Source organism: Pecten maximus, chromosome 7 (assembly GCF_902652985.1).
Source record: "Pecten maximus chromosome 7, xPecMax1.1, whole genome shotgun sequence".
Lineage (NCBI taxonomy): Eukaryota > Metazoa > Mollusca > Bivalvia > Pectinida > Pectinidae > Pecten > Pecten maximus.
The window spans coordinates 44,853,078-44,871,842 of NC_047021.1; the positions used below are offsets into that span (position 1 = coordinate 44,853,078).

General features: G+C 38.8%; 1 protein-coding gene across 2 annotated transcripts in view; it reads left to right on the plus strand.

Moving 5' to 3' along the window:
* Positions 1-4,749: 4,749 nt before the first annotated feature.
* LOC117330961 (voltage-dependent calcium channel subunit alpha-2/delta-3-like) overlaps positions 4,750-18,765 on the plus strand; it is a 179,604-nt gene continuing 165,588 nt past the window's right edge. For both annotated transcript variants that reach the window (XM_033889543.1, XM_033889545.1), the window contains exon 1: positions 4,750-5,387. In XM_033889543.1, coding sequence (XP_033745434.1) covers positions 5,242-5,387 — 146 coding nt within the window. In that variant the 5' untranslated portion in view covers positions 4,750-5,241. The remainder of the gene's footprint in view (positions 5,388-18,765) is intronic.

The window sequence follows — 18,765 nt, forward strand, 5'->3', positions numbered from 1 at the left end:
CACTTAATTGAGTCACCAGAATGATTCAAGGTCACTTAATATTGAGTCACCAGAATGATTCAAGGTCACTTAATTAGGTAACCAGAATGATTCAAGGTCACCTAATTTGGTCACCTAAATAATTCAAGGTCACCTAATTAGGTTACCAGAATGATTCAATGTCACCTAATTGGGTCACCAGAAAGATTCAAGGTCATCTAATTGAGTCACCAGAATGATTCAAGTTCACCTAATTGAGTCACCGGAATGATTCAAGGTCACCTAATTTGGTCACCTAAATGATTCAAGGTCACCTAATTTGGTCACCTAAATGATTCAAGGTCACCTAATTAGGTTACCAAAATGATTCAATGTCACCTAATTGAGTCACCAGAAAGATTCAAGGTCACCTTATTGAGTCACCAGAAAGATTCAAGGTCACTTAATTGAGTCACCGGAATGATTCAAGGTCACCTAATTTGGTCACCTAAATGATTCAAGGTCACCTTATTTGGTCACCTAAATGATTCAAGGTCACCTAATTAGGTTACCAAAATGATTCAATGTCACTTAATTGAGTCACCAGAAAGATTCAAGGTCACCTAATTGAGTCACCAGAAAGATTCAAGTTCACCTAATTGAGTCACCGGAATGATTCAAGGTCACTTAATTGAGTCACCAGAATGATTCAAGGTCACTTAATATTGAGTCACCAGAATGATTCAAGGTCACTTAATTGAGTCACCAGAATGATTCAGGTCACCTAATTAGGTCACCAGAATGATTCAAGGTCACTTAATTGAGTCACCAGAATGATTCAAGGTCACTTAATTGGGTCATCAGAATGATTCAAGGTCACCTAATTTGGTCACCTAAATGATTCAAGGTCACCTAATTGGGTCATCAGAATGATTCAGGTCACCTAATTAGGTAACCAGAATGATTCAAGGTCACCTAATTTGGTGACCTAAATGATTCAAGGTCACCTAATTGGGTCATCAGAATGATTCAGGTCACCTAATTAGGTAACCAGAATGATTCAAGGTCACTTAATTGAGTCACCAAAATGATTCATGGTCACATAATTGAGTCACCAGAATGATTCAAGGTCACCTTATTGAGTCACCAGAATGATTCAAGGTCACCTAATTAGGTAACCAGAATGATTCAAGGTCACTTAATTGAGTCACCTAAATGATTCAAGGTCACCTATTTGAGTCAGATGATTGATTCAATGTCACTAGAGTGAGTTTCCTGAATGACTCGAGGTCAACTGACAGAGTCCCCTGAGTGATGTTAGTTCACTTGAGATTATCCTGTCAGTCACTCAGTTGATTTTTTGCATTAACCGTTTTTTCTGTCTCCTACATTATCGAGGCCGTGATCGCTCAGTCAGCTACAGCTCCAGCCATGTAACCTCAGGTGAAGATCCAAGGTGTGTGGTTTGATGCTCCCTACCCGTGTTGGTTTGTGTTTCTCCGAAAGCTGAGAAATGGACTGTACTGTCATGGTTGTGTCCTTGGGTAAGTTACCCTAATTTCTCTAGACGGCATGCGACAGGTCTCCCGTATGTTGTTCATTGAGGTAGTCACCAACTACTACAAGGAGACTCCCCTTAAAATGACCATAGCTGTTTATGGAGCAATAAACTCAGAAAACAAACTTACATTATCCATCATACATATACATACCATCACATTGTTGATCCTACAGAAAGTTTTTTGTTAAATGATAAAACTTTGTTGCAACTTGGTAACATGTGAGGACCTGGTTAGTTGGGAAAGTCAGAAAAAAGTAATACTGATGTCGCTCTCAACTTCTCAAGGCCTGGAAGTGGTAGTCAATGCTTGAAGGGTCAGATTGCTTTAAATTTCAATGGTGTTATTCTGAAGACCCATGGATTTTGGAAAAGAAATCTTACGTGCACATTGAATTTTAAGTTTGCACACAAGGTGTGTAGCTCGCGCTTCCTGCAAAATTCTATCCTTGATATAGATTTCAAAACTATGTCATTCGTATAATCTTTTTCTTATACATGAATTGAATATTAGATTTTCACACAGGAAAGATTTTCTATATAACTGCACGATGACTTGTTTGATAGAAATTTAGAAATGTTTATTTACATTTGTACATTATAAGTAGTGATATATTTTCTACATATTTGGTGAGACTGAAAATAGAAATTAAAAAACGTTGTCCTTAAAAATTTAAATTGCTTAGGCTATTCGAAGAAAATAATAGTAATATATTGTACAATATATCAGTCAATTAATTCTTTGGAAACAATAAGACATTTAATGATGCTTGTACAGTGACAACAATATATACACAACCTATCACAAAATTCATAAAATAGCACAAAAAATTATTAGCCTGAAAGTTAAATTTCCGATAGTGGGAACAAGTACAATAGGATTTCTTCAGGATACCATAACTATATGTAATATATTCACTTTGAATATAAGGATAAAAAAAACAAAAAAAAGCAAAACTTTTCAAGAATGGTAAAAGCGTAAAGTTTGTAATTTTTGGTATTTTATAAAAATAAACATCAGCCTATTCTTGTTTACAATTAATCATAATTAGTCTTTTATTGACAATATACAGCATCTTTAAATGTCAGTAAGTCATTAGAGTTCAAAAAAGTAGCAATTTGTTCAAACATTTACTTACTGGAAACTTTGTATTTCATACATATTGGCTCTCAATGCTGATAGAAAAAAAAAATCTGGCAAAGGGAAGCAACTCATGTTTCATTTATATCTAATTTGATCAGAGTCATTAAGCCTTAAGATAAGGCAAATGAATAGTCATTTGTTCGCTCAGCTGTCTGCCTGAATTGATAACAGTCCGCAGTTCTTAAAGGCGTTTCAATCCCTTTGTCATCATTGTCTACTCAATAACTTAATGACTAAGGTGATACAATTATAGTAGATTTCAGTCATGGTTGATGACAGAAAATTGCTCAGTTATTGGTTCAATTGGTCGAATCGGTTTGCCCGATAGGGCCGTTTACTCTCGTTGTGCTATCTTTATTTAGACCGGCTGTAGCAGATTACGAACACCGGTCAATATTCATTATTGGATATTGACGATGTTGTCTGAATGAAAACAACAGCTTTGTATGCGAATTATCACTGTATTGGATTAAATGCTGTAAGAGGCACAACGCCATTGATTTGATTGGCCACTTTGTATCTGTAGAAGATCGCCGCAGTAACCTTACATCATATTCCAATATCATCAATGCCTGCAGTATGTTTATACTCAAACGTTACACTGGCCTCCCGGTCAATAAACAGGTGATGGATGTATTGGAAAAAAAAATTGATTTTGTAAACTCTGTTAGGTTAAGTCTGTGTTTACATTTCAAACGAAGGATATTTTGTAGATTCTGTGAAGATTAAGATTCTATGATATGAATAATTTCCTTCATTTAGTCATTATTGTGAATATATAGCATTTAAAATACTGTCAGTCTACAATTTCTGTTTATTGCTATTAAGCTGACAGTACTTTCCGATCAGAATTCCCAAGCTGGCTGTTTGCTATATATCTAGTCATCCAAAACTCACAACCATTGCTATCAATTATTCAGGTTACCCTGTACATTTTCAACAGTCTCTGCTTAATCTCGTAGGACCCCTGAGTCGAGCTCCAGGGAGCTCTCAATAATGCTATATAGAAATCAACATTAAAAAAATAAAAAATAACCTTTCTTCTAACGAATAGCCCGTGACCATATCAGTTGTTATTATTTTATTATGTTTTTATTTAGATAAAAATGAGTCTCTGGTTGAGCGCTTTCTACGTTCAATTCTGGCGCATAGTGTCGATTTTGGCACAAATTTAGGCTATTCATATCACATAATATTGAATCGCCTGAGCAGAGCTCGGAGAACCGTGTCATGAACAATCGCTGTAGCCTTCTGGGTCTAAGTTTCTTCTCGTTGCAATAAATTGATTTAATGTGTGAACCCAATATTGATAAAATATTGTATAGTTGATTCTCGAACACCTGATTCTATTCAATGAATTTAAAGCGTGTAGGCTACACAATGAATTCTCCATGTTTATAGATTGATATTCTGTACGAGAGATTTCCATGAAGACTGATTATAGTAAGGACCACACACTTAACTATGAATATATATGAACGTAGTCACAGTTCCCCAGTCAGGTGACTACCAACCTTCCCACCCCTCCCAGGTACAATATATGCCAGCCGAATTTTAAACCATTCCTCCCAGAAAGTGTAAGTAGATGAGGGTTTGTTTGTCTGTCGAATAGGACAAGTAGGAGGGAACAGAGCGCTCAATTTGCGTAACATATCGTAGAAGCAAGGAGAGAGAGGATTATATAGAGGCTGGATTTAGCAATGATCGAGCTGTCAAACCAACAGAGAATCGGTTGAACTATGCTGAAGCAGAGAGAGCTGTTTATTTTACATTGAAGCAATCATTGGTGCAATTCTTTACTGTTTACATAATTGCAGATCAATATTGGAGAGGAAGGGCTAGCCTTTGAGAGATAGATACAATGGTTTTGTGATGCTCCCAGAATCATCATACAGTTAGGTAGTACTGTAGATTGTTATCAATCTCATGATCTTGGTAATGTACAGAGACTGAAGCCAGTTTTAATCAATGGATAAGCCGTACTTCCCTCATCCCTGCGTGTCGGTGACAATGGTACGTTCCATAATGGGTATACCATCCGAGTACTGTGTTTCACTTCATTGTGTATGGAGATAGGTACCAGCGAAGGTCCAGTTACATTCAGTTTATACATTGTTATTAGTTATTCATGAGCATGTGTGATTTGACAGAGGAGAGTTCTCGTCCAGTAAAGACAGCTTGGAATACAACAGTTATCTGACTCTAGTCAGGACTACTGTCACAAATCGCAGACTTTTGGTGACTGGATTGAGTCTTCTGACATCCTGGTTTTAAATTTCCTACATTCAACAGGATGTAATTAAATGATTTTTATCTCCGAGATGGATTCTCCATTGCTTCAGAAATTGGAAATATTCAACTTCAGGGTTTGAAATATTCATTATTTTGTTCTGTTAAAATTAATTATAACTGTGATATTGTTATGCTGTACACATGCTATAGAAGTGACGACTTTCGTTCATTACTGCTACTGTCTTTCATCGTTTGTGTCTCTACATGGTGAATACATGCACTCGTAGTGATAAAATCAATTTCTATAATTTGATTGGAAAGTCTTGAAATTGAATTACCAGAATTTTAAATGTTCGGAAATATGCATTCTTGGATACTATGGGCAGTGTGTGTTTTCTTATTTATGTCTCAATGGGATGTTTGTGAGTTTAAACGACAACGCGGAAGAGGTCACAAAGAAAAGCTCCCCAGAAAGTTGGACATTAATGAGAATGTGTAAGTATTTATCTAATACATATTTGTCTTAATCCTTTTTATACAGACTAATGTCAGATCTTTAAATCTAGACATATAGTCGACGAAGCAAACAGTCAAATTCAGTTCCAGGTTCTCCGATTGGAGATCTTTCGAGGTTATATCTTGAAAATCTTTTAAATTTTGACCCAATGGCCCAATGACTTAATCAACAATGAAAATTAAGTGACGACCAGCAAATCTTTGATCGTTATATATTAATAGGTAGATTTTAGTCTGTACTACTGACCACTACAGAGGATGTTTTATAGGTAGATTTTAGTCTGTACTACTGACCACTACAGAGGATGTTTTATAGGTAGATTTTAGTCTGTACTACTGACCACTACAGAGGATGTTTTATAGGTAGATTTTAGTCTGTAGTAATGACCACTACAGAGGATGTTTTATAGGTAGATTTTAGTCTGTACTACTGACCACTACAGAGGATGTTTTATAGGTAGATTTAAGTCTGTACTACTGACCACTACAGAGGATGTTTTATAGGTAGATTTAAGTCTGTACTACTGACCACTACAGAGGATGTTTTATAGGTAGATTTTAGTCTGTACTACTGACCACTACAGAGGATGTTTTATAGGTAGATTTTAGTCTGTACTACTGACCACTACAGAGGATGTTTTATAGGTAGATTTTAGTCTGTACTACTGACCACTACAGAGGAAGTTTTATAGGTAGATTTTAGTCTGTAGTAATGACCACTACAGAGGATGTTTTATAGGTAGATTTTAGTCTGTAGTAATGACCACTACAGAGGATGTTTTATAGGTAGATTTTAGTCTGTACTACTGACCACTACAGAGGATGTTTTATAGGTAGATTTTAGTCTGTAGTAATGACCACTACAGAGGATGTTTTATAGGTAGATTTTAGTCTGTATTACTGACCACTACAGAGGATGTTTTATAAGTAGATTTTAGTCTGTATTACTGACCACTACAGAGGATGTTTTATAGGTAGATTTTAGTCTGTAGTACTGACCACTACAGAGGATGTTTTATAGGTAGATTTTAGTCTGTACTACTGACCACTACAGAGGAAGTTTTATAGGTAGATTTTAGTCTGTACTACTGACCACTAGAGAAGATGTTTTATAGGTAGATTTTAGTCTGTAGTACACAGACATTCCCTGGTATATAGGAAGTGTCTCTACACACAGACATCCCCTGGTATTTTGGAAGTGTCTCTACACACAGACATCCCCTGTTATATAGGAAGTGTCTCTACACACATACATCCCCTGGTATATAGGAAGTGTCTCTACACACAGACATCCCCTGGTATATAGGAAGTGTCTCTACACACAGACATCCCCTGGTATATAGGAAATGTCTCTACACACAGACATCCCCTGGTATATAGGAAGTGTCTCTACACACAGACATCCCCTGGTATATACGAAGTGTCTCTACACACAGACATTCCCTGGTATATAGGAAGTGTCTCTACACAGACATTCCCTGTTATATAGGAAGTGTCTCTACACACAGACATTCCCTGGTATATAGGAAGTGTCTCTACACAGACATTCCCTTGTACACGAAGTGTCTCTATACACAGACATCCCCTGGTATATAGGAAGTGTCTCTACACACAGACATTCTCTGGTATATAGGAAGTGTCTCTACACAGACATTCCCTGGTATATAGGAAGTGTCTCTACACACAGACATCCCCTGTTATATAGGAAGTGTCTCTACACACAGACATCCCCTGTTATATAGGAAGTGTCTCTACACAGACATCCCCTGTTATATAGGAAGTGTCTCTACACATACATCACCTGTTATATAGGAAGTGTCTCTACACACAGACATTCCCTGGTATATAGGAAGTGTCTCTACACACAGACATCCCCTGTTATATAGGAAGTGTCTCTACACAGACATCCCCTGGTATATAGGAAGTGTCTCTACACACAGACATCCCCTGGTATATAGGAAGTGTCTCTACACACAGACATTCCCTGGTATATAGGAAGTGTCTCTACACAGACATTCCCTGGTATATAGGAAGTGTCTCCACACACAGACATCCCCTGTTATATAGGAAGTGTCTCTACACAGACATCCCCTGGTATATAGGAAGTGTCTCTACACACAGACATCCCCTGGTATATAGGAAGTGTCTCTACACACAGACATTCTCTGGTATATAGGAAGTGTCTCTACACAGACATTCCCTGGTATATAGGAAGTGTCTCTACACACAGACATCCCCTGTTATATAGGAAGTGTCTCTACACAGACATTCCCTGGTATATAGGAAGTGTCTCTACACACAGACATTCCCTGGTATATAGGAAGTGTCTCTACACACAGACATCCCCTGGTGTATAGGAAGTGTCTCTACACACAGACATCCCCTGGTATATAGGAAGTGTCTCTACACACAGACATCCCCTGTTATATAGGAAGTGTCTCTACACACAGACATTCTCTGGTATATAGGAAGTGTCTCTACACACAGACATCCCCTGGTATATAGGATGTGTCTCTACACACAGACATTCCCTGGTATATAGGAAGTGTCTCTACACGCTGACATCCCCTGGTATATAGGATGTGTCTCTACACAGACATCCCCTGTTATATAGGAAGTGTCTCTACACACAGACATCCCCTGGTATTTTGGAAGTGTCTCTACACACAGACATCCCCTGTTATATAGGAAGTGTCTCTACACACATACATCCCCTGGTATATAGGAAGTGTCTCTACACACAGACATTCCCTGGTATATAGGAAGTGTCTCTACACACATACATTCCCTGGTATATAGGAAGTGTCTCTACACACATACATCCCCTGGTATATAGGAAGTGTCTCTACACACAGACATCCCCTGGTATATAGGAAGTGTCTCTACACACAGACATTCTCTGGTATATAGGAAGTGTCTCTACACAGACATTCCCTGGTATATAGGAAGTGTCTCTACACACAGACATCCCCTGTTATATAGGAAGTGTCTCTACACACAGACATCCCCTGTTATATAGGAAGTGTCTCTACACAGACATCCCCTGTTATATAGGAAGTGTCTCTACACATACATCCCCTGTTATATAGGAAGTGTCTCTACACACAGACATTCCCTGGTATATAGGAAGTGTCTCTACACACAGACATCCCCTGTTATATAGGAAGTGTCTCTACACAGACATCCCCTGGTATATAGGAAGTGTCTCTACACACAGACATCCCCTGGTATATAGGAAGTGTCTCTACACACAGACATTCCCTGGTATATAGGAAGTGTCTCTACACAGACATTCCCTGGTATATAGGAAGTGTCTCTACACACAGACATCCCCTGTTATATAGGAAGTGTCTCTACACAGACATCCCCTGGTATATAGGAAGTGTCTCTACACACAGACATCCCCTGGTATATAGGAAGTGTCTCTACACACAGACATTCTCTGGTATATAGGAAGTGTCTCTACACAGACATTCCCTGGTATATAGGAAGTGTCTCTACAAACAGACATCCCCTGTTATATAGGAAGTGTCTCTACACACAGACATCCCCTGGTGTATAGGAAGTGTCTCTACACACAGACATCCCCTGGTATATAGGAAGTGTCTCTACACACAGACATCCCCTGTTATATAGGAAGTGTCTCTACACACAGACATTCTCTGGTATATAGGAAGTGTCTCTACACACAGACATCCCCTGGTATATAGGATGTGTCTCTACACACAGACATTCCCTGGTATATAGGAAGTGTCTCTACACACAGACATTCCCTGGTATATAGGAAGTGTCTCTACACACAGACATCCCCTGGTATATAGGAAGTGTCTCTACACAGACATCCCCTGTTATATAGGAAGTGTCTCTACACACAGACATTCCCTGGTATATAGGAAGTGTCTCTACACAGACATTTCCTGGTATATAGGAAGTGTCTCTACACAGACATTTCCTGGTATATAGGAAGTGTCTCTACACACAGACATTCCCTGGTATATAGGAAGTGTCTCTACACACAGATATTCCCTGGTATATAGGAAGTGTCTCTACACACAGACATCCCCTGGTATATAGGAAGTGTCTCTACACAGACATTCCCTGGTATATAGGAAGTGTCTCTACACAGACATCCCCTGTTATATAGGAAGTGTCTCTACACACAGACATTCCCTGGTTTATAGGAAGTGTCTCTACACAGACATTTCCTGGTATATAGGAAGTGTCTCTACACACAGACATTCCCTGGTATATAGGAAGTGTCTCTACACACAGACATCCCCTGTTATATAGGAAGTGTCTCTACACAGACATCCCCTGGTATATAGGAAGTGTCTCTACACACAGACATCCCCTGGTATATAGGAAGTGTCTCTACACACAGACATTCTCTGGTATATAGGAAGTGTCTCTACACAGACATTCCCTGGTATATAGGAAGTGTCTCCACACACAGACATCCCCTGTTATATAGGAAGTGTCTCTACACAGACATCCCCTGGTATATAGGAAGTGTCTCTACACACAGACATCCCCCGGTATATAGGAAGTGTCTCTACACACAGACATTCTCTGGTATATAGGAAGTGTCTCTACACAGACATTCCCTGGTATATAGGAAGTGTCTCTACAAACAGACATCCCCTGTTATATAGGAAGTGTCTCTACACACAGACATCCCCTGGTGTATAGGAAGTGTCTCTACACACAGACATCCCCTGGTATATAGGAAGTGTCTCTACACACAGACATCCCCTGTTATATAGGAAGTGTCTCTACACACAGACATCCCCTGGTATATACGAAGTGTCTCTACACACAGACATCCCCTGGTATATAGGATGTGTCTCTACACACAGACATTCCCTGGTATATAGGAAGTGTCTCTACACACAGACATTCCCTGGTATATACGAAGTGTCTCTACACACTGACATCCCCTGGTATATAGGAAGTGTCTCTACACAGACATCCCCTGTTATATAGGAAGTGTCTCTACACACAGACATTCCCTGGTATATAGGAAGTGTCTCTACACAGACATTTCCTGGTATATAGGAAGTGTCTCTACACAGACATTTCCTGGTATATAGGAAGTGTCTCTACACACAGACATTCCCTGGTATATAGGAAGTGTCTCTACACACAGACATTCCCTGGTATATAGGAAGTGTCTCTACACACAGACATCCCCTGGTATATAGGAAGTGTCTCTACACAGACATTCCCTGGTATATAGGAAGTGTCTCTACACAGACATCCCCTGGTATATAGGAAGTGTCTCTACACACAGACATTCCCTGGTATATAGGAAGTGTCTCTACACAGACATTCCTGGTATATAGGAAGTGTCTCTACACACAGACATTCCCTGGTATATAGGAAGTGTCTCTACACACAGACATTCCCTGGTATATAGGAAGTGTCTCTACACACAGACATTCTCTGGTATATAGGAAGTGTCTCTACACACAGACATTCCCTGGTATATCGGAAGTGTCTCTACACAGACATTCCCTGGTATATAGGAAGTGTCTCTACACAGACATTCCCTGGTATATAGGAAGTGTCTTTACACACAGACATTCCCTGGTATATAGGAAGTGTCTCTACACACAGACATCCCCTGGTATATAGGAAGTGTCTCTACACAGACATTTCCTGGTATATAGGAAGTGTCTCTACACAGACATTTCCTGGTATATAGGAAGTGTCTCTACACAGACATTCCCTGGTATATAGGAAGTGTCTCTACACACAGACATCCCCTGGTATATAGGAAGTGTCTCTACACACAGACATCCCCTGGTATATAGGAAGTGTCTCTACACAGACATTTCCTGGTATATAGGAAGTGTCTCTACACACAGACATCCCCTGGTATATAGGAAGTGTCTCTACACAGACATTTCCTGGTATATAGGATGTGTCTCTACACACAGACATTCCCTGGTATATAGGAAGTGTCTCTACACACAGACATTCCCTTGTACATGAAGTGTCTCTACACACAGACATTCCCTGGTATTTTGGAAGTGTCTCTACACACAGACATTCCCTGGTATATAGGAAGTGTCTCTACACAGACATTCCCTGGTATATACGAAGTGTCTCTACACACAGACATTCCCTTGTACATGAAGTGTCTCTACACACAGACATCCCCTGGTATATAGGAAGTGTCTCTACACACAGACATTCCCTTGTACACGAAGTGTCTCTATACACAGACATTATCTGGTAAACAGGAAGCCTGTTGCTATTTCGAGACAATATTACACGGGTGTTAATACATAAAGAGTATCATATAGAGGCGTTAATGTATGAAGTGTCAAATTCGTGTTTGGGAATGATTAACATGTGATACAGCAATACATTTTCTGCTACATGAAACCTAAAATTCCAAGTGTCATATATTGATTCAGCCAAACCTACTAATAAGTTTAGCAACCATTGGTCGATAATAGTGATGAAAAGTCAACAGTGAGTACGATATGATGTAGTCAATGCTCTCCGTGAAAGTGGAGAGGGATATGATAGCCGTTAATGTAAGATCGCCGGTATTAATGGCCACTTCTCCAGCTCAACTATTGGCCAGCCAGTTATATTGTTTATTCTGCTTTTACTCCCAAAACAATATGCTCACAAAGTATTGGTCATTTGAGTCAACAGTGCTAATATCCTTCAGACAGAATGTCAATAAGAATTTACGAACGCACACATGGTTATAACTGAACATGCTTCTATTATCAATACATTCACCCTATTATAACGACAGACATATCGCAATGTAATTTGAAAATGGGACTCTGTCCTAAAATTGTGACAAAATGTGAGCATTTTACTGAAATTTGGGAAAATGATGATCTGCGTTTGGACTGTTTTTAATCAGTTGGGAAATTATAAAAATTCAATAAAACCCAACAAATATTTCATAATTTAAAAATTCAATAAAATCCAAAAAATATTTCATATTTTGAATATTGATAATTCCCTGGCATTTAAGCACATGAAGCCTTTTGTTTAAGTTTTAATTATGAACATGACGATTATCTTGAAAACAATAAAGTGCCTTTTACACAAACAATTGCTGATTGGAACAAATTTAAAGCTATTCAAAATTGGGAAAAATACAGAGGCAGCATTCAACTGCAAATGGGGACCCTAACTCCCTACTTGATGTTTGACATTATAAACTCAACTAGAATGTGTGAAACTATAAATGTCATCCAGGAGTGTTTGTCTGTTATGATGTCATAAAGGTAGTAATGGAAATGACTGAAGTTCATCCTTAAAATGGCACCAGGGGGATATCTTATTCAGAGGATAATTAATACATTATCTTAGTTAGGGTCTAGAATGACATCGGGGATGTCTTACTTAGGGGGTAATAGATACATTATCTTAGTTAAGATCTAGATTGACATCGGGGATGTCTTACTTAGGGGGTAATAGATACATTATCTTATAAAGATTTAATTAAGATGACATCAGAGGATATCTTACTCAGAGGGTTATAGATACATTATCTTAGGTAAGATCTAGAATGACATCAGTGGGATGTCTAACTCGGTAATAGATATATAAGATCTAATTAAAAATGCCATCTCAGAGGGTAATTGGCACATTATCTTAAGGTTTAATTAAGATGACATCAGAGGATATCGTACTCAGAGGGTTATAGATACATTATCTTAGTTAAGATCTAGAATGACATCAGAGGGCTGTCTTACTCGGTAATAGATACATTATCTTAGTTAAAATCTAATTAGAATGTAATAGAGACTGCAAACAGTTAAAGAAAATGTTATATTAGCATGCAATATAATGTTTGCTGACAATTAGGTCTGTCATTAATAACAGCTGTAAATGCCATAGCCAAGGTAGATCAATAATAAAAACAAATACACAATGAAAGCTGTTTAACCTGGACATACATCTATTATTTATACACTGAGACCATTTTACCTGGAAGGGCAGGTGACTGAGCAAACGACCAACACTACTGAACATATTTATATTCAAATTTATTACCATATCAATTTGTCCTCAGAAATAAGCCCCATCCCCTAATTGTAAAAGTTTAGTATCATATTTATCCTCAAAAAAGACCCCTCCCTTAGCATAAATGAGCCCCCTCCCCTAGTGTAAAAGTTTTATTACCATGTTTATCCTCAAAAAAGCCCCCTCCCTTAGTGTAAAAGTTGTATTGCCATACTTATCCTCAAATAAGCCCCCTCCCTTATTGTAAAAGTTTTATTACCATAACTATCCTCAAATAAGCCCCCTCCCCTATTGTAAAAGTTTTATTACCATAATTATCCTCAAATAAGCCCCCTTCCCTAATGTTAAAGTTTAGTGTTATATTGTGGGGAGGCTAATTATTTAAATTGTGAACAGTGAATTTTTACCTTTTCATTTTAAAGTTGATGATTCGGCAAAAAAATTTTAATGGATAAATATGATGAATAAGACCTTGCCTTCCTAGGGTAAATTATAAAGACTGAGTACTGAACCGTGACTTCCTAGGGTAAATAAGACTGAGTATTGGACCGTGACACCCTAGGGTAAATAAGACTGAGTATTGGACCGTGACTTCCTAGGGTAAATAAGACTGAGTATTGGACCGTGACTTCCGAGGGTAAATAAGACTGAGTATTGGACCATGACTTCCTAGGGTAAATAAGACTGAGTATTGGACCATGACTTCCTAGGGTAAATAAGACTGAGTACTGGTGACCGTGACTTCCGAGGGTAAATAAGACTGAGTATTGGACCATGACTTCCTAGGGTAAATAAGACTGAGTATTGGACCGTGACTTCCGAGGGTAAATAAGATTGAGTACTGGACCGTAACTTGCTAGGGTAAATAAGACTGAGTACTGGTGACCGTGACTTCCTAGGGTAAGACTGAGTACTGGACCGTGACTTCTAGGGTAAATAAGACTGAGTATTGGACCGTGACTTCTAGGGTAAATAAGACTGAGTACTGGTGACCGTGACCTCCTAGGGTAAATAAGACTGAGTACTGGACCGTGACTTCCTAGGGTAAATAAGACTGAGTACTTGACCATGACTTCCTAGGGTAAATAAGACTGAGTACTGGGCCGCGACTTCCTAGGGTAAATAAGACTGAGTATTGGACTGTGACTTCCTAGGGTAAATAAGACTGAGTACTGGACCCTGACTTGCTAGGGTAAATAAGACTGAGTAGTGGACCGTGACACCCTAGGGTAAATAAGACTGAGTACTGAACTGTGACTTCCTAGGGTAAATAAGACTGAGTATTGGACTGTGACTTCCTAGGGTAAATAAGACTGAGTACTGGTGACCGTGACTTCCTAGGGTAAATAAGACTGAGTACTGGTGACCGTGACTTCCTAGGGTAAATAAGACTGAGTACTGGTGACCGTGACTTCCTAGGGTAAATAAGACTGAGTACTGGTGACCGTGACTTCCTAGGGTAAATAAGACTGAGTACTGGTGACCGTGACTTCCGAGGGTAAATAAGACTGAGTATTGGACCGTGACTTCCTAGGGTAAATAAGACTGAGTACTGGACCATGACTTCCTAGGGTAAATAAGACTGAGTACTGGTGACCGTGACTTCCTAGGGTAAATAAGACTGAGTACTGGACCATGACTTCCTAGGGTAAATAAGACTGAGTACTGGTGACCGTGGCTTCCCGAGGGTAAATAAGACTGAGTATTGGACCGTGACTTCCTACGGTAAATAAGACTGAGTACTGGACCATGACTTCCTAGGGTAAATAAGACTGAGTACTGAACTGTGACTTCCGAGGGTAAATAAGACTGAGTACTGGTGACCGTGACTTCCTAGGGTAAATAAGACTGAGTACTGGTGACCGTGACTTCCTAGGGTAAATATTACTGAGTACTGGTGACCGTGACTTCCTAGGGTAAATAAGACTGAGTACTGGTGACCGTGACTTCCTAGGGTAAATAAGACTGAGTGCTGGACCGTGACACCCTAGGGTAAATAAGACTGAGTGCTGGTGACCGTGACTTCCTAGGGTAAGACTGAGTACTGGACCGTGACACCCTAGGGTAAATAAGACTGAGTAGTGGACCGTGACTTCCTAGGGTAAATAAGACTGAGTATTGGACTGTGACTTCCTAGGGTAAATAAGACTGAGTGCTGGTGACCGTGACTTCCCAGGGTAAATAGGACTGAGTACTGGACCGTGACTTCCTAGGGTAAATAAGACTGAGTACTGGACCATGACTTCCTAGGGTAAATAAGACTGAGTACACTGGACCGTGACTTCTAGGGTAAATAAGACTGAGTACTGGACCGTGACTTCCTAGGGTAAATAAGACTGAGTACTGGACCATGACTTCCTAGGGTAAATAAGACTGAGTACTGGTGACCGTGACTTCCTAGGGTAAATAAGACTGAGTACACTGGACCGTGACTTCTAGGGTAAATAAGACTGAGTACTGGTGACCGTGACTTCCTAGGGTAAATAAGACTGAGTACTGGTGACCGTGACTTCCTAGGGTTAATAAGACTGAGTACTGGTGACCGTGACTTCCTAGGGTAAGACTGAGTACTGGACCATGACTTCTAGGGTAAATAAGACTGAGTACTGGTGACCGTGACTTCCTAGGGTAAGACTGAGTACTGGACCATGACTTCTAGGGTAAATAAGACTGAGTCCTGGACCGTGACTTCCTAGGGTAAATAAGACTGAGTACTGGACCATGACTTCCTAGGGTAAATAAGACTGAGTACTGGTGACCGTGACTTCTAGGGTAAATAAGACTGAGTACTGGTGACCGTGACTTCCTAGGGTAAATAAGACTGAGTACTGGTGACCGTGACTTCCGAGGGTAAATAAGACTGAGTACTGGTGACCGTGACTTCCTAGGGTAAGACTGAGTACTGGACCATGACTTCTAGGGTAAATAAGACTGAGTACTGGTGACCGTGACTTCCTAGGGTAAATATTTTAGACTGAGTACTGGACCATGCATGACTTCCTACGGTAAATAAGACTGAGTACTGGACCACGACTTCATAGGGTAAATAAGACAGAGTATTGGACCGTGACTTCCAAGGGTAACGACCAAGTACTGGCTGTGACTTCCTAGGGTAAATAAGACTGAATGCTGCATCTCGACTTGCTAGTTATGCTGAAATTAAAACAAAGCCTGTCGTTCAATACAATGGCTGGTCTGATAAATGATTGATTAGTGCCGACAAACTGGTTAATGCTTTGAAAGAATCTATGGACCCAACAGATAGCCCTTGATGGTTGGACATTAACAATGTATAAAACTGTCTGACCAGTTATGATGGGTATATGGACATTAAGAGAGCTATAGGAGTTAATATTGATGATGATGACCAGTATATGACCGTAGTGATAATCAATACCATGCTTTGATACAAACTGACCACTGCAGCTTAGATACAAAAGCTGACCACTGCAGCTTAGATACAAAAGCTGACCACTGCAGCTTATAGATACAAAAACTGACCACTGCAGTAGTTATATAGTTCAGCAAACATTCAATCTAAGAAGGGAAACAAATATATTTAATGGCCATTTATGACTGTGCATTTAAGTTAAATACATTTTCACCAATGAAATATCAGGTGTTATCTACTTGATGAAAAAACAAGTGTATGATGATGTTTTTAACTTTGGTATTAGCCAATCAGAATTGAGTTTTCTATTTGCTGCTTTGATATCTGCCAATTTTTGGCTTATATGCAAATTGAAGCAAAACGAAAGAGTGGATATTGAATTGCACAATTGCACCATACAATAAGAGGCCTCCTGTGAATGATATTTATGGCTACGTTGCAGCTAATGATTATTTTTTATCTGTAAGAGCTATTTTGTCATAATAAAAGTTATTGTTTTTCAAATAATCAAGTCAATGGTAGATGTAATTTTTGTGATGCTGTTGAGTAATATCATATCAGTAGTTCTCAATTAATCTCTTGACCAGACCTAAAATCCTAAAGTTTGCCGACCACAGACAGGATATTGACCAGATGGGGGCCGAGTTAATCCTAGATTTGTTAGCTTGAGCTTTTTCTCCATATCTGAACTGTAGCGGGTCTGGACTGGGTCGATCATCGGTGACCAGGTAGAGCAATTGGCTAGTGTTCAGAGGTCCCGGGTTCGAACCCCGGTCTGTCTGCTACATTTTCTCCTCTCCTGTTACAGAACAAGGTTGTATATTATAGATACCAGCACAACTATGAAGACTTATATATCATATTGTTTGGTTTAGATTTTATCAACAATACCTGGTTTAGTATTTGGTTGATTTCTATTATAAAAATTATCCCAGATTGGGAAGGCTATTAATTAAAGCCACTAGTATGCTTCTGAATTTCACTAAACTATACAACAGTAAGCGTAGAATTTCAATCTGCACTCCAAATTGTAAGTATTAACCACTTATTTGCTAATTTGATAACATTCATGCAGATATTAATTTGTAATCAGACATTTCATATTTCCAATATTTATTTATTTTTTTTATATTTGTTTTATTTTTCCAAGGCATATTATACATAGGTACATATATATATTTTACTTCGGAAACATTTACATACTTACTCACTCACTCTACATTCTATCTTTTGACATTCAAATTTATGTATATTGCATCTATTCACTCAATTGTTCAGCTTTCACACTATATATTCTTCCAAAACCTTTCATATTTAACGTCATATGTTTTCACCCTCTCACCCTAACAAACATACACACCTAACATCAATGGTATAAGATAAAAACAAACACAGATACACGTGGACAGGATACAAATCATAACATTTATATTATTTAATCTTGAACAAACCGACAAAAATCCATATAGACACATACAGACATACATAAAGAAGAAGAAGAAAGGAAGGAGAAGGAAGAGAAGATGGATGAAAGGTATTTCCAATATTTATACCTAACATTCAAATTCATACTTGGTCAGGTCTAAGCTAAAAAGATCACATGGTCTGGCGCCTCCAGCCACAAATGTATTTTTTTGTTCCTCTAGATCTATTTTGGATCTTGTGTTAACAAGTAAGGCTATATATATGTCTATTTGACATAATTTGTAATAGGAGATGAAAATTGCACAGCCAGATCGGGGTTCGAACCTGAGACCTCGGAACACTATAGCCCGGTGGTCTATCAATTGAGCTACCCTGCATGGTCGCTGGCATTCATCCCAGTCCAGTTTCACTACAGTTTAACCCTTCAGATTTGTGATTGAGATTCTGAAATTGCTACATGTAAATTATGTCAATGATCAACTGAAATCCCTGAATCTACTGCCACACTTATTTTGAAACAATTAACCTCTGCATGCAATG